Source organism: Lissotriton helveticus, chromosome 3_1 (assembly GCF_964261635.1).
Source record: "Lissotriton helveticus chromosome 3_1, aLisHel1.1, whole genome shotgun sequence".
NCBI lineage: Eukaryota > Metazoa > Chordata > Amphibia > Caudata > Salamandridae > Lissotriton > Lissotriton helveticus.
Window position 1 is genome coordinate 1,205,588,150 of NC_136061.1, and position 25,578 is coordinate 1,205,613,727.

A 25,578-nucleotide genomic window follows, 5' to 3' on the forward strand; every position below is an offset into this window, starting at 1 on the left:
AAGCATCTTCTCTTTTCAGATAAACTAGCCTACTGTCAAAGCCTTGGTCAGCACAAGGCTAGACTTTGGCAATGCCATATTAGCTTGTGGCCCTTAATCTTACTTTGCCACTGTTTAAGGCCATTCTACCCTCAACAGTCCAACTGTCACAGGTGTGAAAAGGTCAATATGACACCAATTTTATGAGATTTTACTTTGATTACCTTGTCTTGTAAGGATCAGTTTGAAATGTGTATGGCTATTTTTAAAGTCTGGAAAAAAACAAATACTTCTCAAAGCTCCTTATTACCCTCAGGGGGTCAAAGGGATATGAGTGTTGTATCACGTTACAGCTGGAATTCCTTGTTTCAAAGCTGCCCAAGCATAGAAACACTCCTTTTCAGGACCTGCTACCTCTGGTACTCACCGCTCACCAAGATAAGAACTGCACTCTCTCTACCAACACTCAGGAAACATCTAACAACCGGTTTCACCTTTTTCTGCACTAATACCAATCTAACCCCCCCCCACCCTTTTTTTTGCTATGACAACTGACCGACAAGGACCCTTTTGTAGACTGTTTCTAGCCCATACTGCAGGTCCATTGCTGAAGTTTCTGATGCATGATGATAAGCAATTCCCTATTCAAGTTCAGAATAGGTTCTATGTAAAGCACACCAACATATCCTGTGGTGCAGGTGCACTATAATTAACTATAAAATATACCACAGATCACATGCAAGTGCCACATGCTCACTCGGCACCACAGTGGGTACCTCCAACCAAAGCTTCAGCCAAATACACAGCCAACAAAAAGGTGCAAATCTGTTCAGTACAAATCTAAATGGTAGTATCCCGGGCCACATGCTTCTAGTGAAACAGAGAAATGCAATATAACAATGCTTTGATGTTGCAGAGCAAGTCTACCCTTCACATAAGGTGCAAACTAAGCCCCAGTGGGTGTCACAGATGGCCAATAAAGTTCCAATCAGCATTCGAATAGCCAATAAGCCGTTTGTGCCAAGAACACAAAGCTTCACCAAGCTAAGTGTAACAGACAGCAATCACACTGATGGTTGTTCCTAAGAAATGTAATCACCTATCAAGCACCAGAGACAACAAAATTCAGCTGTGTGTTATATTGAGTTAACCTACCAAATCACCTACCCACTCACTGCTGCCCAAAGCTATTACGGATAGTTTCTAATGGCAGGCTGCTCTTTGCCAATTCAAGTTATGCCTTGTTGTAGGTCAGGGCTGATTGATGGATTTCCAAGCGATTTACTACCGCATTTCTTAATCCAATCTAGAAGCTCAGCCACTCATATAATGCCACTTATATAAATACAGAGCTGAGTGAAAGCACTGTAGAGGACCCTGCTAAGAACACAGAGCGAGCCTATTAACACAGCACTCTACTTAGATGGAGGTCAAGCCCCTTAACAATGCTGGGTGGGGTGCTAAAAGCCATCTGCTATTGCACAGCCAGCCACTATAAAACAGCACTCATTGGGCAGGGGGTGTTGGAGGCAGATTAAAGTTTAAGCCCTTGATACTATACCATGCATACTGTGGAGTTTCGAAACCACAAAATGAAAACCGTTCCTGTACTGCACCCCAAAAAAACAAATTCACTGTTACCCGTCGGGCTGCCTGGTCCTGCTCCAGTCCAGCTATGGCTCTCATGATGAGACCTTCGATTGTAGTCAGAGCTAGAAGGAAATTAAAATAAGATGATATGAGCACATCACTCACTAAAAGCTTATCAGTATTTCAACATTTTACAGAATTCACTCTGCATACAACAAACAGTGTGCACTTAGACCACAGTACAGTTACTATTGCATGATGAATCCACTACTATTGGTCTTGTGGAGAGAGGATGGACAAGGAGGACTCAAACATGTGTCTACGATAGGCTAGGTGGAAGATCTAAAGTATTTTGAACGGTTTTAGTACAAGACCTCAGAATGGACTTTCCTTGCGTTTTTGTTTTAGAACCTGCACAAATCAGCAATTAAACAAAAAAACACTACTTCGATCGTAAGCCAACAAAAATGCTTCGCTTTTATTGAAAAATAAAATTCAAAAACAGGTTGCTACTCATATGCCTTTGCATCTTGTCTAGGAAAAAGTTTGTAAGAAGTGTAAGTCAACAAAAAGGTAATATCTGCAAACTTTTTCCATTCAGCCAGTGAAATAAAAAAAATTCGCTCACCTCTAAACTAAACCTCATCTAGCATTTCGAAAATATTAACGAGAGAAATAGACCTTAGCAACAATCCATCATGCATCAAAAAAAGCACGGACTGCAATGCAGACAAGATAGCAAATACACAAGACAATTATTGAAATGGACTCATGTTTGTAAAGCACCACATATAAGAGCAAAATCAGTTTTGAAAACAAAAGATTAAAAGAAAGAAATTTAGGAACAAGGTGCTCCATAAGAGAATCAAGAAATTGATTACAGCATATCGTCATGAATGGCGATGGAAAACCTTCTTCACAAGCGACCTGGAGCTGGCTTATATTGAGGCTTGTGGGCGCAAATTCATAACTTCAACTTTCTGTATTGTCCTTTAGCAACATGCACTAATTCAATTTCCGAATCTGGATTTTGTTTTAATTTTACGGCCATTTGGCAAATAAAATCACACAAACCCCATGCTTCAGATTTGGATTTCATATTAACATTTCAACTCCAACAAAAATCACGATTGTTTTATGTTAAATTATCAATTTTACAGTGCCTCAGTTATCAGACTGTGAAAATCATGTCACAATTAGCCATACGTTTTGTGCAATAATGCATGCTTTATACAAACACAGAGGCTACAAATATACGCTTCCAGTGACAGAACAAATCAATACCTTGACAGCATTTAGCAAATCATATCTGCACTATAAATCAGAAAAAGCACACAGGAGTATGCAAACCCGGCTATTTTAATTAACCAACAAAAACACATTATGTTCGCTATGAGAAAACTGGAGTCAAGCAAAAACATAAGTGCAAAAACACCGATTTGATGCATTAGTTACTCTACCCTGCACCAAAAACAATAATAATCCATTCATTTAATTTTGTTTGATTGAAAAAATATTAAATCACAATCCCTTGCTAGCCGTGAGCTGTAGGATACAAAAAGCATTACTCACTTAGAGTGGGATCTGTATATTCCTCTCACTGATTGAACTGACGACCTTAGAACACTCACCTCCTTTCTGTGTATAGGGTGGAATTTCGAAGTCAAGGTCTGGTATTCTAGTTGTTGCACTATCCATTTTCACCACCTCCCTGTCCAGATCCTAAAAACAAGTAAACAAAAAAAGCATTCTATGGTAAAAATCCAAATGTTGACCAGACCAGTCGTTTGACCTGAACAACTTATTTACACGTGCCCTTGCTGCTTCAATCACTGACGTCTGCAAGAGAGAATTTGAGGCCCCACCTGTGAGCATAGGCCTGATTATATCATAAGATATCACATTAATACATTTCACAGAATATCTTGTACATACAGTTCATTGCGTCCTCACAGAAACTCACTGCACTGAAATTTAAGTTCGAACCTAGGTATAAAATATTTAAAACTTAAGGGAAAAAAATTTAATTCAAGATACTGTTAAAGTACAATTCCACTGTACAACAAGCACTGTTAGAGCCAATATGCAGAATTTTGACTTTTCCAATGCAGAATTCTTGGCTTTGCGAAAACATTTTGCCGATGCGGTGCACTGGGAAAAACATTTGTTTGCATGCTGACCAGCCTTGGCTAAAAAAGAAAAAAACAAAAATAATAATAATATATATATATATATATATATATATATATATATATATATATATATATATATATATATATATATATATATATATATATATATATATATATATATATATATGTTTGCGCGCGATAAGGACAATTATGAACATGGTAAAATCGACACGTTCGCGCGCAAATTTGATAATGCGAAACGTTTAAAAATTAACCAGTCCAGTCCAAACAGGCGCAGGGGCAATCGCAATGGAAAGAGACCCACGCGGAGTCATGAACGAACAAGCACCCAGCACCAGCGACTCCAATTCAAATCTGAGCAGCAACTGCAGCACATATTCGAATGATAGTTCGACAGTAGGAGACGAAGACGAAGAGCCGCCAATGGTACTGGATTTGGGCGAAGAGGTTGATTTTTTAGTCCACGCACGATTGCAGACTCTGCGCCCACGGAAGCAACAACAAAAACAGCAGAAACAAGGGCCAGAATCAACCGTCGCAGAAAAGAACGTCGCCGAAAAAACAAGTACAAAAAACAACAACAAAAAGAATTTTGTTTGGCACAAGAACAAGAAATTAATGAAAAAACAATAGTCAATCTTTCATTTGCAACTTTAACAGCAGCAGAAAAACAATTGCTTGGCCTTACCTACTGTCCTCGTACAGATTTCAACTACACAGCTACAAGAATAGAGGTGTTCCGCTACATCCGGAAACTGAGGCTGTGCAAATTTTTCAAAATCAAAAAAAGTTCCAACATCGCGGAATCTAACTTAGTGGAACCCACCACTACAACTCTCCAGGCTTGTGACATCAGAGGCTTACTCACCTTATGTCAGCTGGGTGAGGGCACTAATGATAGGAACAGTGATTTGTCCACGCAAGAGGAACTAAGGAATGCTGAAATTCAGCAAATTGGAGCAGGATCTAGTCCTTTCAAACCATCAACCAGCTTCATGCCCACTATGCCAAGAGATGCAATAGACTCATTTCATGATGTGGTGACTTCAGACCTCAAGAAATTATATCACCAGGTGAAACATCGAGGAAGAATTAAGCAAGATCAAGAATTACAATACTGGGCTTTGGTAACTAAACTGAAAAATGAACATCAGAATGTGGTGTGCAGTTCTGATAAGGGAGGTAATATCGTGATCTGGCCTCAAGAACAGTATATTGCTGAGGCTACCAGACAACTTTCAGAAACTACATGCTACATGAAAACATGTGTGAAGCAATATGACTTAGCCAGGGAGAAATTAAGGAAACTGCTCTTTCAATATAAGAGGGAGGGTTTGATTTCCATTCAGGAATTTAAATTTCTTCATGTTGAATTACCAGTCATGGCACGCTTTTACCTTATACCAAAAGTCCATAAAGAAGTAATTCCTGTTCCAGGACGGCCCATAATATCGGCCATCAATAGTATGGGGGAACATCTTGCTAAATACATAGACTATTTCCTGCAACCCCTGGTTATTAACCTGCCCACCTATATCAAAGATACGGGACATTTCTTGGATCAAATCAAAAATATTGCTTGGACTGAAGACTCTCTCTTGATAACGATTTTCATCGAGGCTCTGTATACGAGCATAGAACACCCAACTGGACTTAGGGCTCTTGAACATTTCCTGAGTACCAGACCAGCAGACTGTTATAACCACAGTAAAATGCTGGTTGAGTTGGTGGCATGGAGCATGCATCACAATTACTTCATGTTTGGCAAAGACATTTACTTACAAAAGAGAGGAGTGGCGATGGAGGCCTGCTTTTCCCCATGCTATGCGTGCTTGCATGTGGGCTATTGGAAAAAGCAGGTCCTCATGGGTACACATCATGACATCTTTTCAGAAAATGTGCAAATGTGGGCAAGATTCATAGATGATGTGTTTTAATTTGGAGAGGGGAGTGCACTTGCTTTTATTGAAAGACTTAACACCAATGAGTTTAACTTGAAGTTTACTCATCACATTAGTAGGAAATCAGTTGATTTTCTAGACGTTAAGGTATTTCCTAAATCTGGCAACCACCCTCCACAGAAAGGCTACTGCGGGTAATTCCACCCTGCACGCTAGCAGTGCTCACCCGCACCATACAATTGAGAATATCCCTTACGGGGAACTGCTCCGCCTCAAAAGAATTTGCAGCAGTGAGGATGAATTGGAAAAATGTACTATGGAAGCCCTTAGTAGGTTTAAAACAAGAGGGTACCATGATGATACTCTTAAAAGAGCAGTTAATAAAATGAAACAAAAATCTAGAGACTGCCTCCTTGAGCAGAAAAGAGTAACCACTACAACCAGTGAAAACCCTGAAAATTCAGCTATTAGATTTATAACACCATACAGTTGCCAAAATAGAAAGATAAGATCGATTCTTACGAAAAGTTGGCCAATTCTTCAAACTGATGGCGTTTTATCAGCTGAACTCCCTGATAATCCTAAGATCACTTTCAGGAGAGGACCTTCTTCACGCAACCATGTAACCAATTCATTCCCTGAATTACTCAAGCAAAAATCCTGGTTCCCGCAACGTCGAGGATTTTTCAAATGCTCGAGTTGCCGAGCGTGCAAATTTGGTGTTAACACCAGCACCTATATGACCCCATTCAGTCCAGTGCCACTACAGATCAAGGGTAACTACAGTTGCAGGACAGAATATGCTGTTTACGTCCTGGCGTGCACTTGCGGCCTGAGGTACGTTGGGAGTACTCGGCTTGCGGTGCACGCCAGGATATTGCAGCATCTTCGAGCAATTGTAAATAATGACAACTCCTACCCAGTGGCGAGACACTTCAAAAGTGTGCATAACAACAATTTGGAGTGTCTCAGCTACTTTGTGTTGACTTCTGTACCCCAACCCCGCAGGGGAGGGGATAGAGACAAAATGCTGCGTCAACTCGAGTCCAAAATGATACTTGAACTTGATACCAAGGTACCAAATGGTCTTAACACCACAGAAGACCTGTATCATTTTCTTTAGGGTTGTCTTATCCAATGTATATGATTACTTTCTGTACCCTACCCTGACCAAATGAATCGTTTCAACACCTTCGAATATAGACCGCTCCTTGTGCATTACATCTGTTTTCCTCGTCCAGAGGTTATTTCCTTTGCTGTTTAATTCTTTATATTTTTTGTCATTCACCCTGATTATTTTTCATTTTTGGACTTAAAGTGAATGTAGATAGAAAGTTTATCACTAGTCTACATCAAATATATAAAAAGATTCTCTTCTCACTGATCAATATAGATGTTGGGGGAACATATAGAAGAATGGAGATCAATTACCAGACGTAGGCTATATATCTGAGATCAGAGGGGTTGCCATAATTTTTAGATGTCCCCTTAGCATCATCACCAGTAGGGTTTGCCATCTATTTTAGATGTCCCCACAAGATGTAAATAACATATATGGTTTTTACTATACAGTATTTTTTTGGCATCTTTTATACACGATATATTGTTTACATTGCATAGGATTGCACATTTACATAGGATAAGTGTTTAGAATAATAATCCTTTTGATATATAAAGTGTTTTTAAGCATTTATTATATACTTTTTAACCGAATTGTTTATGTGCATGAAATTCCATATTTACAAACTCTGATTATTGTCATTTGATACCTTTTTAATCGTATATTACTGTATTCAACCGTATTTCAAGCATTTATGCAGAAACAATCTTGTTATTACTCATGAATTTATTCAGTTAATAATTGATTTTTGGGAGACATAACTATTGTAAGTAATTCACAACCACCTGTATTCTCGGATATGCAATTGAAAAGTAGTAGTACTTTCTCCATGACTATTGTAATCACATGGTGTGCACTAGCATTTTAAAAGTTCAGGCATGATGGGTAAACAATTGACTGTGATCAAGGGCATCCACCCGAAACGCGTCAGTTTTCGCTTCTGCTGATCAGTTTGCTCATTAAATCTTAAATTGCCTCATATCGGAGTCGTTTAGTCTTCTGTTTGTCCTGGGGCTACAGTTTGGCTTGTGTCTCGAATATATATATATATATATATATATATATCACACATGCATCATCAAGCATGCGTCGGTAAGTGTCATGATGCAACAGTGGCCCAGTGTGACATATGCCATTCTTGAGGTGGTAAATTTAAAAAAAATTAATTTATGATGCACAAAATAGCTTTTTAAGAAATAAACTTCTTAGCAGTCTGTCTCACGTGCAAGGTCCTCAAAAACAAATAAAAAAATGAGCGATAGAGGAGCAATGGTGGAGTCGTGGGAGGTAATCTGCGCTGAAGCAGAGAGTAGGTGTCGAGCAATGCAGATCTTGGGAGTCATGTCCTCCCGCGATACCTCACTTTTTTTTAAAGCAGACTGGGTGGTTGGGTAAGCATTAGACGAACTAGGAGAGGAAGAAACAAGAACGGGTAGGGTTACGAAGAGGGGGCGGCAGCACGGAAGGGAGAGAGCAGGAACAGACATGCACACCCATACAGCAATACATTCAAAAGAAAAAGCATTTCCTTGAAAGTGAGCAATTGAAGGATAGAAGTTATGCAATTAAAGGATTTCAAACAAGGAGAGGGACACGACCAAGCAAAGGAAAGAAAGCCAACAAATAATAAGTATGCAAATCAGACTGACAAGAAATCAAACCAATGGTAAGCAAGGGGCTAACCCCAAACTTACTAAGTATTTGTAATTTCAACAATAGGTTTTCCAAAATAGAAAACTAAAAGCAGTCTGTAGGAGAGACCAAAACATGTGCTGGCATCTGTAGTTAGAATCTTCTATGGTTCTGGATGCAATGGAACTCCCTCTAGTACGTTCGCCATGGGCATCCACCACTGAATTGCAGTTTGATTTCTGGAATGACGTGGATCCTCTTCACCATATTTTGAGACACTGGCGCCCAATACATGTTTAAATGGCATAACAGGGTACGAATGTGAAGCCTTGTCCAGTTACATGAAAACACGAGGTCATGTGACCCTGGATTTTCCGCCAACATTAGGCAGTTGCTTTTTGAAGCTTGAATAGAGTTCAATAATTTCTGGATGCGGACTGCTCTTTCTGATGGTAATAAAACCATGTCTAGTTAAGTTCTGAACCTACCTCCAATGAAGAGGATATGTTTCATGGGTGCCAGTTGGCACTTTGGGAGGTTCACCAGGTACCCATAGAAATTTCGAGCAGTTATTGTCAGATGAAGCTATTGCAATAGCTTTTTTTTTTTATCGAGAATGAGGAAATTAATAGTATAGACCGGGTTAGATCAGGATTCCTTCTAAATGCAGTTGAGCAACGAGGGGAGCCACCACCTTTATGAACACTCTTGGGGCTGAATGTCACCCAACAGAAAGAACTCAGAACTGCCAATGTTACCCCTCGATGCAAAAATCACAGATACATTTAATGATCCTCGCAATCGGAACGTGCAGGCAAGCCAAAATACAGAAAGAACAGGAAACGATGATGGAATACGATTCTACAAATAATCTGGATAACACGGTTATAAATCTAACCGACTTAGAACTAACACCGAGTGAGACAAAAATACTATCATTGGGATTAACGTACTGTACAACCACTAATTTTGACTATGCCCAAACCAGAATAGACCTGTTTCAATTTACACGGAAACTTAAACTACAGAAATATTTCATAAACTGTGCAAACAAAAAAACGAATACTCTGGAATCTGACCAGGATATTGGGAGTATTTTAAGTATTGCGGATATGGCTATTTTGGGAGACCTCAATGCACTAGAATACGAGGAATCATTAAGCCAATTGACACCGGGTGAGATCGCTAACCAAGCGAATTTGAACACGTATCAATCTATACAAACACATTTCAAACCCAAGTCTGTATTTATGCCAGTTATGTTGAAAGACGGTTTGGACCTTTTTTCCGAAAATGTGGTAAAAGATTTAAAAGAATTGTCACTTGTGAGCACAAGAAAATTTTGCACTACCAATTCTAACCAGAGACTGGAATACAATGCTTTGATTGCAAAAATACAAGCTAGATCTGATATCGTGGTACGTTGGTCTGATAAAGGTGGAAATGTAGTGTTGTGGCCACTTAAAATGTATAATGAGGAAGCAATGTCTCAATTGCATGATCAGGAATGTTATTGCAGGATAAGCCCCAATCTGATTGTGGGAATACAAGAACGGTACCATGCAGAATTATACAGGTGGAGAAATATGGGTTTAATCAATAAATTGGAATTTAATTTTTTGAAAAATGACTATCCCATCACGCCCCAATTGTATCTGATACCAAAGATACATAAAAACTCAACTAGACCACCAGGGAGACCAATTATATCCGCTATTGGCAGTTTGTTTGAAAATACAAGCATTTATGTGGATTATTTTCTGCAGCCATTTGTAAAAGATCTACCCTCTCACATACAGGACAGTGGGGATTTTCTCAAACAAATATATGATGTTAATTGGGATGATGAGTATGTATTTATGACACTAGATGTCCAAGCACTGTATACGAGCATCCGACATAAAGATGGCCTTAGAGCATTGGAACACTATCTAAATAAAAGACCTATAGCTTTATACCAACACTCAATGATGATAATACAAATGGTGGAATGGTGTTTGAATAATAACACATTCCTTTTTGACAGAGTGCATTATAAACAACTACGAGGTTCAGCCATGGGTACTTGCTTCTCCCCCAGCTATGCGAACCTGCATATGGGCTGGTGGGAGGAGCAAGTACTTGGGACAACCCATGCTGAGATTTTGTCAAAAAATGTCGTGCTATATAAACGTTATATAGATGACATTTTCATCTTATGGAGAGGGTCAATAGGGAGTGCTCAGGCCTTTGCGGAAGAACTAAATGAAAATGCTCTAAATCTGAGATTAACGTGCTCCACTAGTAAAGAGACGATACAATTCTTAGATATAGAACTCTATGTGGAACACAATAAAATACAGACCAGGACCTATAGAAAAGAGACAGCAGGAAACGCAGTGCTTCACGCACAAAGTTTTCATCCTGTAAAACTCAAAGAATCCATCCCTTTTGCAGAATGCCTACGAATGACCCGTAATTGCAGTACTGCAGTAGGTGTAGAAAAAGCCAAAGCTGACCTGTTTGAGAGATTGAATAAGAGGGGTTACAAATCAAGAACATTAGCAGTAGCAGAACAAAAATGTGAAACTAAGAACAGGAAGGATCTGCTATTTGCAAAGGCAGAGGAGAATGAAAACAAACAATCTAAGTCCACATCTAACATCCCCAGGATGATAACGGGATACAACACTTATCATAATCATGTGAGGGGAATTTTACAAAAACACTGGCCACTAATAAGAAATGACCCGGTGATAGGACACCTGAATGGCAACAAACCTTCCATAACATTTAGGAAGGCAAAGTCAATGCGCAGCCAATTAGTATGTAATGCTCAGACATTGGTCAAAGCTGCCACGTGGCCACCGCCCAAAAAGGGTTCAAGAAATGCACAAAGTGCAAAGCTTGCAAACAAGGTGTTAATATGAAAGAGGTCACAGTGCCATTTAGGAACAAACCCTATACCATCAGGGGCGGCTACTCATGTAAGACCGAGTATGCCGTATATGTTTTGGTGTGCAGCTGTGGAAAGCGCTATGTGGGAAGTACAATCCATCAAGCCCACATTAGGATTCTTCAACATCTGCGTGCTATCACCAATAATGACCCCACATATCCTGTGGCCAGGCATGTAAATACATTACATGATGTGAGTATTAAACACATTTCCTATTATGTAATAGATAGTGTCCCCAAAAATCAAAGAGGTGGGAATCGGAGACTGGCTTTAAGACGCCTAGAATCGAGATACATTATCTTGTTAGATTCCAAGATTCCCAATGGCCTCAATTCAGACGAAGCTCTAACAGTATATCTATAGTCCAGTGTTAAAACCTCTCCCACTCTACAAATTCCATTCCATGAATAACTCTGTCCAATAATTATTGTATATACATTTGTACTATATATATGTTATTTGGAATTTTTTCTGATACATAGCCAACAAGAATATGTAGACAATATATGTGATAGACATAGCAACAGCAAGTAATTATGAGATTGTTACTAAAAATGAGTTCACCTACTCCACTGGGAGACGATGTATAGTTGTATTAAAATAACGGTAGGTGACTCATATCTGCAGCCTGCACAATGAATTGAATTGTGTAGTGATCTGCGAGACAAGATTGTGTCCATAGAAATTAGGAGATATGGGTAATAGTATGAAATGCTTTCCGAATCCATATGTAATGCTGAATCATTTATTTAATGCATTTCTTTCTTTTCGTTTACTATTTTTACAAATTAACTGACACAAAATGTGGTAACAATATGGTAAATGAGTTTGTAAATATGGAGAACACAAAGTTCTGGAAAAAACTCTTCTATGTCTATCTATAGTATATGCTATGACTCATGGTAACGATGGTAACGAACAACCAGTCAAGTCACAGCTTTGGCTTAGAGGTGTCACAATGTAATTGAGTATATATACAGGCGTCACTAACAGCAGAGTAAGTGAGCAAGGCGGAGGCTTCCGCCGAAACGCGTCTGTGCAGCATGTTGGAATAAACACTCTTTCTTGAGTTAAATTCATGGAGTCAGTGCCTTCCTTATATCAGTTTGGATTGGATTGGTAAATCATATATATCACACATGCATCATCAAGCATGCGTCGGTAAGTGTCATGATGCAACAGTGGCCCAGTGTGACATATGCCATTCTTGAGGTGGTAAATTTAAAAAAAATTAATTTATGATGCACAAAATAGCTTTTTAAGAAATAAACTTCTTAGCAGTCTGTCTCACGTGCAAGGTCCTCAAAAACAAATTAAAAAAATGAGCGATAGAGGAGCAATGGTGGAGTCGTGGGAGGTAATCTGCGCTGAAGCAGAGAGTAGGTGTCGAGCAATGCAGATCTTGGGAGTCATGTCCTCCTGCGATACCTCACTTTTTTTTTAAAGCAGACTGGGTGGTTGGGTAAGCATTAGACGAACTAGGAGAGGAAGAAACAAGAACGGGTAGGGTTACGAAGAGGGGGCGGCAGCACGGAAGGGAGAGAGCAGGAACAGACATGCACACCCACACAGCAATACATTCAAAAGAAAAAGCATTTCCTTGAAAGTGAGCAATTGAAGGATAGAAGTTATGCAATTAAAGGATTTCAAACAAGGAGAGGGACACGACCAAGCAAAGGAAAGAAAGCCAACAAATAATAAGTATGCAAATCAGACTGACAAGAAATCAAACCAATGGTAAGCAAGGGGCAAACCCCAAACTTACTAAGTATTTGTAATTTCAACAATAGGTTTTCCAAAATAGAAAACTAAAAGCAGTCTGTAGGAGAGACCAAAACATGTGCTGGCATCTGTAGTTAGAATCTTCTATGGTTCTGGATGCAATGGAACTCCCTCTAGTACGTTCGCCATGGGCATCCACCACTGAATTGCAGTTTGATTTCTGGAATGACGTGGATCCTCTTCACCATATTTTGAGACACTGGCGCCCAATACATGTTTAAATGGCATAACAGGGTACGAATGTGAAGCCTTGTCCAGTTACATGAAAACACGAGGTCATGTGACCCTGGATTTTCCGCCAACATTAGGCAGTTGCTTTTTGAAGCTTGAATAGAGTTCAATAATTTCTGGATGCGGACTGCTCTTTCTGATGGTAATAAAACCATGTCTAGTTAAGTTCTGAACCTACCTCCAATGAAGAGGATATGTTTCATGGGTGCCAGTTGGCACTTTGGGAGGTTCACCAGGTACCCATAGAAATTTCGAGCAGTTATTGTCAGATGAAGCTATTGCAATAGCTTTTTTTTTATCGAGAATGAGGAAATTAATAGTATAGACCGGGTTAGATCAGGATTCCTTCTAAATGCAGTTGAGCAACGAGGGGAGCCACCACCTTTATGAACACTCTTGGGGCTGAATGTCACCCAACAGAAAGAACTCAGAACTGCCAATGTTACCCCTCGATGCAAAAATCACAGATACATTTAATGATCCTCGCAATGGGAACGTGCAGGCATATGTCCATTAAGTCCAGAGTAACAAAGTAGCCATCTTTTTCAATCAAAGGAATGGTCCTTTGAAGAGTCTCCATCTTAAACAAGCTCTTCCTGTGATTTTTGTTCAGAGTGATAACCATCATGCAATAACCCTACAGATTGGGGACTAGGGGCATGATAGAACAGATTCATTTCCCCTTCAGATCTTCTGGAACAGGGGCAATAGCTTTCTTTTGGAGTTAAGACAACAATCCTTTCCTCCAAGCCAATCTTTTCTCCTGAATCCTTAGATATGGCATCGGAATAATCCTAGAGTCCACGGGACTGGAGGTGAACTCCATCTGATATGTGTACTCTCTGATGCAAGTCAGTGGTGGACTCCTCTTAAACCTACAAGAAGAGATGGATCCTTACAGCCCACATGTACCATCTGTCTGCTTCCTGGTATTTGGCATAGTCAGGTCACTGCTCCTTACTGCCTTCTTGCCTCTGCTTTCTTTGTAACTTGGGAGGAAGGTTTTAAATGAAACTTTGAAATGTCTTCCAGATGGTTGTCTGAAAGAATGGGTGTGTTTAAAAGAGGAATACGAAGACTTTGGTTGATGCTTTATGAAGGTTTAGAAATTTTAGGAAACGTATCTTCCAACCCAGAGAGAAAAAGTCTTGTTCATTCAAATGGCATCCTAAGAGCAGGAGATCTCTGGCTTGCATCTGTATTCAAGTCGTTGTGGAACAAATTGTAATGAGCAGTCACTAAAACTCCAAATACTAGAGCGAATCCTCTAACTGTATCAAAAGGAGATAACAGAGGGGAAATCTACTTGTTGGTCAATAATTTCTTGCAACACGGTTCTCTCCTGAATGGCTTTGAAAAGACTGTTGAAATAATAAAGTAGGAATTACGTTGTATAGGCTCCATACACTCCAGTGCGCAAAGCCAAATGATGCAGAGTACACCTTGTTGAGGGCTACATCAACTTTCTTTTCAGCTAGATGCTTTCAATTATTATCTGCAGCCATGGAAGATTTTCCCTTAAGGCTGGTGATCACTCAATCAACACAGAGTCAAGCAAATTTAAGTACATTCCATCCAAAATATACAACTTAGCCATTAACCAGAGTAGGTTAATATTATCTGGGTCTCTCGGTTCATTAAGAATCACCTGCATGAGATAATCTTATATTGGAAGTCCAATATTAGGAGATTTCCTAAACAGTATTAAGATAGGATCTTTAGAAGAACCAGCATCCTCCTCAACCGAGAATCCCATATTCTCCTTAATTTTGTACCACCGCGGTTAAGCATCAGTTCCTCAAAAATGTGTTTCAATTCTTTTTCTTTTATTATCTTTGTTTCGGCTGCTTTAGCCATAAAAGATACATACATAAAAACGCAAGGCCGTATCGTTTTACACATACAAGTCTAAAAACAGTTAAAAACTTATCCATAGGTTACAGAATTCATTATAAGCATCCTCAAAAATAATAAATACATAAATGCATTAGAAACACAAAAGCTTCATCACAGTTAACATCTAAGGACTAGACATGTACCATAATTGGAGGGAAAATCATACACCATCATCATATAAAGCAACTATAACGTTAAAAAGCCAACAAAAGTTTAACGGCTCAAAGTAATTGACCAGTCTTCCTGCGAGAAACATACACAGAATAAAGAAATCTACTAATGCTAAATACAATAGATTGGGAAGTGTTTGTTTTAATAATTCTATATGCCATAATACAAGATCTTATTCCTAGAAGGTTACACAAGGGTTTGATCCACCTTTTTCTTGCTTTAGTATATGCTTGGCAAAAGAACAGTATATGGACCTCATCCTCCGTGTGAAAACCTGAGCACATTATACACTTCCCCTGTGTAGCGTTGGACCCTTCCGATTTTCTCTTGGACCAACGTTCCAGGTTAGAGTTTATCATAAGATTCCCATACCTGAACTTCAAAAATAAAGACTTCGCAAGGGGAGGCTCTATCTCATCTAGAAATACCTCAAAAAAGGGTTCATCTTAGAAGCCTAAATATTTTTGGGTTAGAGACCCAATTCTATTTCCATTTACTAACTGATTAGTTATGAAGGACCAGAAGGCTCATTTCACCATAGATTTCGCATAATGTGGTTGACTTTCTGGACTCTCCCATAGCTGAGGCAGGCCCAGGATTGAAAACCATTTTTTAATGTGTTTGAGCCATAAAACAGAATGTAGAGAATCTAGACCCAATATCTCCTGAAGACCTTTCCTATAATCAATCAGTTCTGGAATAGACCATATTCTTATCCAGAACATTAAGGGTCTAATAATTGTATGGTTGTCAATTCTTTTTATTTATCAAGGAGGAGAACAGGAATCAACTGAGCATTATGGGACAGATAAATCCGACACACAATTCTGCTTCTTTTTGGAGGAGGGGAAGAAGATCTAGCAAAGGAAGATAATGGAGAGAACAAGTCTCATTTTCACTGGTTGGCCATTAGCATGAATGATTAGCCAAATTATGCACATGGCACAGCAAAACAACACAGAACAGGTTCAGAAAGCACTAGAATAAAAATAGATAAATATTTTTTTTAAAAAGGGCATGCCTTAGCAGCAGGGTCTGCTAACGCATGGCCCAGAAATAAAAGTATGCGCATTGAACATGAATTTATGAAGACACAGTTCAACGTCCATGCGCAAAAATCACTAAGACGTATGTAATCAAAATCAAATACCCCCAATATGCAACGGAAGCGCAGGCAGGTTACACTGGGATCCAAATAAAGTATGTCCATATAAATACCACTTATCTTTGCCAAAGAAGTACTTGCAATCCATTCAAAGACTTCCCTAGCCTGTACCACCTATGAAGGTACCACAGTTCTTCCCAAGCCCAGTAGGGAGGGAAACTCTGATGCATAGGATGTGATGGAAGCCATAGCTCAGCACAACTCTGTATTTGTCCAACAAAGCAAAAGCGTTGTGGAATCCTGGGCTTTGTATTACACCCCGTTGAGCGTGGGTGGGTTAATTAAGGCTTAAATTCTTATTTTGTTCGCTGTTTCAGAGTCGATAGTGTCATGGTTCCGAGTCCACTTGTGTGAATGACGTGTGATACAGTAATGTCGTTACCTTACAGTTTTGACTCCTCTGCCGGCTAGTCCAGTGTTATTTACACAATCTGTTCCATGGCAGTGTGCAGAATATATACGGGCAAAGCAGCTTTCAAGTCAGCAGCGCAGCTCTCGCATCCTTTGAGGTCAGCAGCGGAGGTTGGACTTCCAGGGTGCATGGCGTATAACCCGCATCCAAGTACTCAAAGCTGCTTTGCATTTTGCCAAGTTACGAGGAAGGCATAGGATTACTCCTCCTCATCCAGGTTACTCCACTATTGTTGGAACATTTCCTCAGCCGCTTGCTAAGCTGTATTCCTTGCCTTCCTGTAGCTTTACTCAAGCATGCCACTGCACACATCTTCAAGACTTCCCTGCATTTCTTGCTCACAGTGAGTAACTGCGCTAGGAGCACTTACTTTGTACAATGAAAAATACGCGATAGAAGCACTGAACAATTATTTTTGGCTAGCACGCGCTTGGGGCACTTAACCCTGATATTGGCAAGCACATGCTTGGAGCGCTTAACCCTGATGTTGGCAAGACCGCGCTTAGCCCTGATGTTGGCAAGACCATGCCTGGAGCGCTTAGCCCGGATGTTGGCAAGACCACGCTTGGAGCGCTTAGCCCTGTTGTTGGCGAGACCACGCTTGGAGCGCTTAGCCCTGTTGTTGGCGAGACCACGCTTGGAGTGATTAGCCCTGATGTTGGCGAGACCACGCTTGGAGCGCTTAGCCCTGATGTTGTAAAGCACACGCTTGGAGAGCTTAACACGGATGTTGGCAAAACCACGCTTGGATAGATAAACCCTGATGTTGGCAAGCACGTGCTTGGAGAGATTAACCCTGATGTTAGCAAGCACGCGCTTGGAGAGCTTATCCCTGATGTTGGCAAGCACGCGCTTGGAGAGCTTATCCCTGATGTTGGCAAGCCTGCGCTTGGCGAGCTTAACCCTGATATTGGCAAGCCTGCGCTTGGAGAGTTTAACCCTGATATTGGCAAGCCTGCGCTTGGAGAGCTTAACCCTGATGTTAGCAAGCACACGCTTACAGAGCTTAACCCTGATGTTAGCAAGCACACGCTTGGAGAGCTTATCCCTGATGTTGGCAAGCACACACTTGGAGAGCTTAACCTCGATGTTGGCAAGCACGCACTTGGAGAGCTTAACCTCGATGTTGGCAAGCACGCGCTTGGAGAGCTTAACCCTGATGTTGGCAAGCACACGCATGGAGAGCTTAACCCTGATGTTGGCAAGCACCTGCTTGGAAGTGCTTTATTTTCATATGTAATTGCAGCACATAGAGCATTTATTGTAACATTTCAGCATGCGCTTGGAAGCGCTTTTGTTTTCATGTTGTTTTCTGATTATGGAGCGCGGGTTGTGGCATTTTTCAGTACGCACTTGGAAAACTTCTCGTTTCTTTGGCATCTCAGTACTAAAAGCGCTAGTTCATCATTACAGAACCACAATATAAGTCATTTGTCCTTTCTATATTTGATTTACAAGAGCCAAGATGAGTGCAGTTTACGAGAAAAGCACTCAGTGATTTTGAACAGAGTATTCACTTGTATTCCTGGACTATGAGAAGTTACATCATGCCAAGTTTAATATACTTGCATTCTTTTCCTGCTATGGGTGTGTGAGTGGCCAGCAGATAGCATTTGTTCATACCCCAATACTGCCTTGTTACGCCAGGATCCGTCATTTTACAGACAATCCAAAGAATATATTACCTTCTTCGCTCCACCTGTGTCCAACAGTCATCCTACACTACATTCCCCCTCAGGTAGATATCAGGAATTAGGGGGGTGGTTTGGAGTATACAGGATTATCATAAATATTCCATAGACACCGACCATGTCCTATATATTTTAAGGTACAGCCTTGGAGACACCCTACAAAAGATCTAGAACTTCCTCTCCCGTCACCCAGCCTTTTGCCCTGTTCAGTTTATACACGCATGCAAAAGGGAGGTAAGGGACCTCAAAATTGGTTCATATCGTCTCTGCAAGGTGACTTCACGGGTTCCAGGTAATGTTCGAGGTGGTCTGACAAATAGAGATCCTCATGAGGTAATGACTACTATGAGGGACAGAGCTAATCCTGTAGCAGCAGAAAGACTTACAGGCTTTTAATAGATAGTTCAGCTTCATCAAAAGCAAGTTCATTATAAGAAGGATTGTTTTTTAGTTTTGAAATTCATCCCCTCTATGTGTCATATCAAATAAAGACCGGTATTCCAATTGAATCAGAGGTTCAGAAGGATCCATAAGGCCGATTTATTTATGAGATCTGAATCCTACTAGCCACAAGCTTGGCAAAACAGGTCATCAGAAACAAATATGGTAGTACACACAAGGATCTCATTTATATACATTGTGGTTATATCAATTAGACAAGCTAGAAAATAACTTTAAAGAATGAATTAGTCACCTGCTTGGTACGAACGGAGAGGACATAATGCACTCCCTGGTCTTGAATCCGACCAGCAGATTGTATTTCTGTATTGGCCCAGCCGCACTCATCACACTTGAAAGAGCTCACAATGATTTCCTTAAAAAATGGGATTTTTGTCAGGAGCAGCCTAGTCATACCCTTTAAAAAAAGGACAAAGATTTTAGTGAGGTGTTTGGTAGAAAATAAAAAACAGAACACTGGATGCAAAAGATGCCATTCTCCCCAAGCAGGAACAAAACATGATTTAATGCCTCTTATAAAGCAATACACCCATTTTTTTCAGTTCCTCTGTGACAGATACAACTTTAGCATGACAAATCTACAGGGCAGCTTCAAGTGAGCCACTTAAAAAAAGTTAAGAATTTGTGAAAACAAGTTCCAAACTAATAATTCGGGCAGTGTGCGTTATGCACGGGCCTTTTGAGGTCTGATTTTAGGATGTTAAAAATAATCATAACCTGTTTTATATATAGTGCCTTGTACCACTCATCTGTAATTTCCCTCCTAGTTAATGTTATGTGCGGTCCCAGGTCTGTGACCTCCAATGTCTAGTTTCCTAAAGTCACTACCAAAACATGTTTGGCGATGGTATTACTCAGACCCCCCAGGATATAGCGGCATGGATTAGCAAATTTAGCGGCACAAAAATGGAAATTTAGCGGCACAAAAATGGAAATTTAGCGGCAATTTTGCGGCATTTTATTTGGCCCTGGACCTTGATAAAGCGGCCTCCAGTGACCCCATTTGTCACCCGTCCTTCCTTACACTCTTTCTGCCTCCCATTTCTCCCTCTCTTAGTTGCGTTTTGCCGCTTTTAGCTCCTCTATCTTCCTTCCTGTTACACTCTTTCCACTGTCCCATTCAGCTTTCTGTTTCTCATGCCCCTTCCTTTCTGTGCCTCATTCACTCATCCTCTCTCACACACACACATCTTTCTCTCCTTATCGATATCTCTCTCATCAGCCCAGTCTCTTATCCCCTGTCCCTCTCTCTTTCCATCTTCGGATCTCTCTAGCACCCTGCCTCTCTAGTTCTCTCTTGTCTCCCTCTCTCCCTTCCTCGCCCTCTCTTCTCTCTCTAACTCTCATAATTTCGTTCTTCCAGACACTGTCTTTCTTCCCCTTCCTCTCTCGCCCTCTTTCTCGCGCATTCACCCTCCCTCTTTCTCTCCTGCTCACTCCTCTCTACTTTTCTCCACCTTTCAGTTTCATTCGCCCAGTTTCTCTCACCCCATACTACCCTTTCCTTCTTTCCCACCTCTATGACTTCTTTGCTCACCCCCCCTCTCTTTCACCCCTTCTTTCTCGTCTCACCTGCCCCATACCCTCAGTTTTCATTCTTGCTCCTCCTCTTTACCTTTGCGCTCCACCTTTCACCTTCATCCTCCCAGTTTCTCTCACCCCTACCCTTTCCTTCTTTCTCCATCTCTGTGACCTCTTTTACTCACTCCCCCTTGGACCCCTTCTTTCTCTTCTCACCTGCCCCATACCCTCAGTTTTCATTCTGGCTCACCCTCTTTACCTAGCGCTCCACCTTTCACCTTCATCCTCCCAGTTTCTCTCACCCCTACCCTTTCCTTCTTTCTCCATCTCTCTGACCTCTTTTACTCACTCCCCCTCTCTTTCACCCCTTCTTTCTCGTCTCACCTGCCCCATACCCTCAGTTTTCATTCTTGCCCCCCTCTTTACCTTTGCGCTCCACCTTTCACCTTTATCCTCCCATTTTCTTTTACCCCTTCCCTTTCCTTCTAAACGCCCCACTCTCCCTTGCTTTCACCCCTTTCCTCACACATGTGCCCCCAGCCACTCCTCCTTTCTTTCACCCCTTTCTTCTCCGCACACGTACCTCCAAACCCCTCTTTCTCTCTCCCTCCAGTCTGTGATCCTCCGTGCAGGAAGCCGACTGTCTGATGAAAGCTTGCACCACCGCAATCCCCTGACACCTGCCAGAGCCGAGGATAACAGGCGGGGGCCTGAAAAACTAAGCCTCATTAACAAGTGAAAGGTCTTTAAATGACCTGTGAAGTACTCGGGTGCGGCTGGCAGTTTTGAACTGCCAGCCGCACCCGAGTACTTCACAGGTCATTTAAAGACCTTTCACTTGTTAATGAGGCTTAGTCTGACTCTCTGTGTGTGTCCCGGGAAGCTGCTGACACACACGACGGGTGGGGGGGGGCGGCGCGCACAGCCAGGCATTCTTTGTTTTGCTGTCTCACTTGTTAATATCGCGGCCAATATGGTTTTTATCGCGGCCATCGCGGTAATCTGCCGATTTCGCGATTTTTTCGTGAATCGCGAAATCGCGATAAACTGGAGGGTCTGATTACTGCCACATGGTTCTGATAAAGGGGTCAAACAGCACCAATTACAAAAGTATTGGTTTAAAGTGGAAAGGTTTGTGGCTTGTAAAACAAATGCAAAAGACACACAGATGATGGACGGAATGCACAACTAATCACACAATCACCCCAGTCAAAAGATCTGAGTTAAATCCATTGTTCTTTGGCTCACCATGCCACCCCCGTTTAGACCCAGCCATATGCATATCAGTCTTGAACCTGTGCATCATGGGAACAGTCCAGCCCGAACTGCCAAGCCAGGGCCTCCCTGGACCGGAAATAAGTATCCTGGGGCCGGATTCGGGGCATCAACCCTCATCGGTCAGGTTAGCTTGAATCCAGTAAGCATACGGGGCCGGGTCCAAACTGGGGTGGCATGGTAAGCAAAAGAACAAAGGATTTAACCCAATCTTTTAACTGGGGGGGAGAATGGTTTGATTTGTTCTGTAATCCATCAATCACTTGTGTGTCTTTTGCTTTCTCGCCCTAAGTGCGCCGGGTATGCCCAGACATGGGACAGAGGCTCACTGTGCCACTGGATTCAAGCTACAATCTCAGTTGTGTGGCACTGTGAATAAAGTTACTCACTACTCATTCTGTCAGCACGGTTAAGGACATTTATGTGTGATTGTACGGGGGCATATTTAAAACGTCAACACAGCCTTCTTACTATTGCACCCCCCCCCCCCCCCATCTCGTTCCTAGTATGAACGGGGGACCAATTATCCACCGCTTAGCCCACCCAGCTGCACTTCTCTCACCTATACAAGCTGCCCCTTCACTTTCACGCCCAAGCCACTTACGGAGTAGCAATTTTTGGCCCTCAGCCACTCACTATGCTAGCTGCTGAATCTATCTTGGGAGTAGTCCCGCATACACATGTTGTCTACTCCAGCTCTTCCGTGGGAACTAATTCCTGTTCTTTCCACCATTGGTCGCTAAACCCCCACTCTTCCTTCCGCCGCATATGCAGGTTCAGACCCAACGTTCGCCTCCCCAGTCGCTTGTCACCCCAGTGCCTCACTCTGCTCGGTTCCGTTCACCTCACCCCAGTTACTTTTCCTCCCTTCTTCCCTATCCAAGGCACGCTCTGCCCCACTCACGTTACGGTAGCACCGCATGCACAGGCTCTCCATCTCGTCAGGCTGCTCTTCGCCGATATCCTTAAACGCCGCCCCACGGGCCTCGGTGGATTCTATGGTAGACATATTGCACACCGGTACTGAGCACTTCCGGGGAATGTAAATGTAGACTACACGAGGACTACCAGCAACACGGAACTAGTGATGCACAGCTGTCAACGCTGACCCGGAAGTGCTGCTGCAGCTGCACAGCTGTTCGTTGAGCCGTAGCCACTAGACCTCCTACCCGCACCAATCCAAAATGGCCACCACCCCGCTCAGCTTTATTTATTTATCTATTTATGCGTTTATAGCGCGGACTTTACCCGAAGGCGTCAGAGCGCTTCACAATAGGAACAGAACATTACAAGTGAACAAATTACAAAAGCAGACGATAAGATACATGAGGTAAAAGTGACAATTGTGAGCAAACAAAAAATACATGAGTGTTGTGGGGGCTTAGGAAATGAATAGTCGATAAAAGTAAGTGACAAATAGTTACTTTAATTAATGAAGTATAAAGGGCCCACAGGGAGCCAGGGGGAGGGACGGTGTCGCTGTCAGAGAAGACACGGCACCTGGCCAGTGACAGTGGTCACGTCACATTTGTACTCTCCGAACATTCGGAGATGACATAGTGTGACCGTAACAGTAGAAATAGAAAACATACAATACTTATTTGGTAAATACATTAACATGTTCAACATCTCCCTTCTTTTCCAACAGCAAAAGAAAATATAAGCATGAACTAAACATTATCATTCCATAACATAGCCATCAAATTGTTTAGGCATCCTGATAATTCTTCCTGATCTAGACCATAGCTGCCAAGGTTTCAGATTGCAAAGTGTGACATTTTCATAATTTCAGTGTCATTATGAGTGACATTTCAATGACTATGAGTGACACTTTCTCGCACGCAAAATCAAGCAATGAAGACCAGAAAAACATATAAATATCAAGAATTGTATCAATTTGAGCAACGAGGCGCTCTAAGAAGATGTTACAACTGCTGGAGAACACCAGAAACTGACGCATCGAGTGCCCTTCTAAGCTGATTGTTAAACAAAACGAGGACTCACTGTGATCTGCACCACTCTCATTGAGAGTGTGCACCGCGCCACTGCGAACAAAAGAATGCTTCTGTGGATTTCAACAAAGTCAGTTATTGTTGTAAGGTCAGGTTATCTGTTGAGAAACCGGCGATGTGTGCCTGTCACAAATTTTGAGCAAGTGTAACGCTTTAATTTCTTCCGTTCTGACAAACCTAAAAAAAAGCATTATCTTTCTTGATACTCGGCTGCTGTAAATCTAAAAAGCAACATCACTTTTATTAAGAGTACCGATTGTCTAACGGTGTCAGAGGTTATAAATTATGTTTTATTTTACACTTACTTCTTGAGCCAGGCGACGAGCGGAGACGGTCCGCCTGCAACAGGCGCCTTCCCCCCAGGCTGCTACACACTGTCACAGCTACAGGCAGCAGCCCGGCCCGAGTCGGTTAACCCCTAGGCCACGGGACCATAATTATAACACTATGCATAGAGCACCTCCTAGCAGGCCGAAAGTGGCGAGCTCCTGGGTCAGGACGGCGGGCGAGGCCACTAACGCTGGTAGGCCCGGGTGAGCTTCACAGAAGCTGAGGCACGCCTGCGGTCGTCCGAGCGGCAGGGTACTCCTCACCTCAGCTTAGCCGGACCTTTTGTAATAATCCTCCGATCCTGTATCTCTGCCTCTGCTAAGACTGTGCGTGCGGTCCGTCCACTGAAAGTCGGTGTTTGCGCCCATGATCGAGGAGGCACTAAAAAAGAATTATTGCGTGGCCGGGCTTTGGCAAACTAATAAAACGCAACTACTGCTTGCCCTGCTGCGCGCCCAGAGACAGTTATGATACATTGTTATTTGCAATCACGTGACCTTATGCGCATGTGTGGAAACGCGGGCGGGGGGGGGGTGTAAAGCCAGATGGGGTGGCTCTATTGATAGTACACCGGCACGCAGCAGCTGTGATAATAATGAATGCTGCAGCAATGAGCCACCAGGTCGGCGCATATTCCTGAGCTGCCATTAATCAATAGACTCACTTTGCACACTACTGCAATCGCAAAGTCTGCCAGAGAAGCATGCGATCCATCCGGGGTGCTGCTTGCTGAATGTGTTTGTCCAGGGCGTTACTTCCTTGCACCGGCGGTGGTGTCAAGGAAGCACTACAAATGCGTGACTTTACGGTTTAGTGCGGTAATGCGGACCACCCCTCAAAAATGCGTTAGGATCACGCCCATTGCGTGACACTTGGCAGGGCTGCTAGACTGAACGCCAGAGGTACTAGGGCACTCATTGTCAGACCTCGCAACATAAGATGGTTTAACATGCTCACTGGACAGTCCTGCCGCAGAACTGTCATTGTCAGTTATATTGGCATTTGTCTTTACCGAAAAACCCCCTTCATTCGCTCCAATGTTCATGGAATCATTAATGTTATCATCTGTAACAGAATAACTTTGATTTCCAGAAACATTATCCCATTCAAGTATACTCTCGTCTAGATCTTTTCCTTCTTCATCCACATTTCTCAAAATGATCTTTTCTTGCCCTTTTTTCAATGTCACAATGTCATCTTTGCTCCACCATCCTTTTCCTTCAATCAGGACAGCTCCTCCTGTTGTTTCATAAACTTTCATAGGCTTGCTGTATTTTGTCTCACCCTTTGATACCATGGTAGGTTTCCTTATTAAAACCC

General features: G+C 41.9%; 1 protein-coding gene across 1 annotated transcript in view; it reads right to left on the reverse strand.

The window, feature by feature from the left end:
- Positions 1-23,418, reverse strand: part of ZPR1 (ZPR1 zinc finger) — a 67,493-nt gene extending 44,075 nt beyond the window's left edge. The window contains exons 1-4 of the mRNA XM_078681864.1: positions 22,821-23,418; positions 19,356-19,517; positions 3,201-3,291; positions 1,621-1,691 (exon numbers count right to left, since the gene is read on the reverse strand). Of these exons, the coding sequence (XP_078537990.1) occupies positions 1,621-1,691; positions 3,201-3,291; positions 19,356-19,517; positions 22,821-22,925 (429 nt within the window). The 5' untranslated portion in view covers positions 22,926-23,418. The remainder of the gene's footprint in view (positions 1-1,620; positions 1,692-3,200; positions 3,292-19,355; positions 19,518-22,820) is intronic.
- Positions 23,419-25,578: the final 2,160 nt, after the last annotated feature.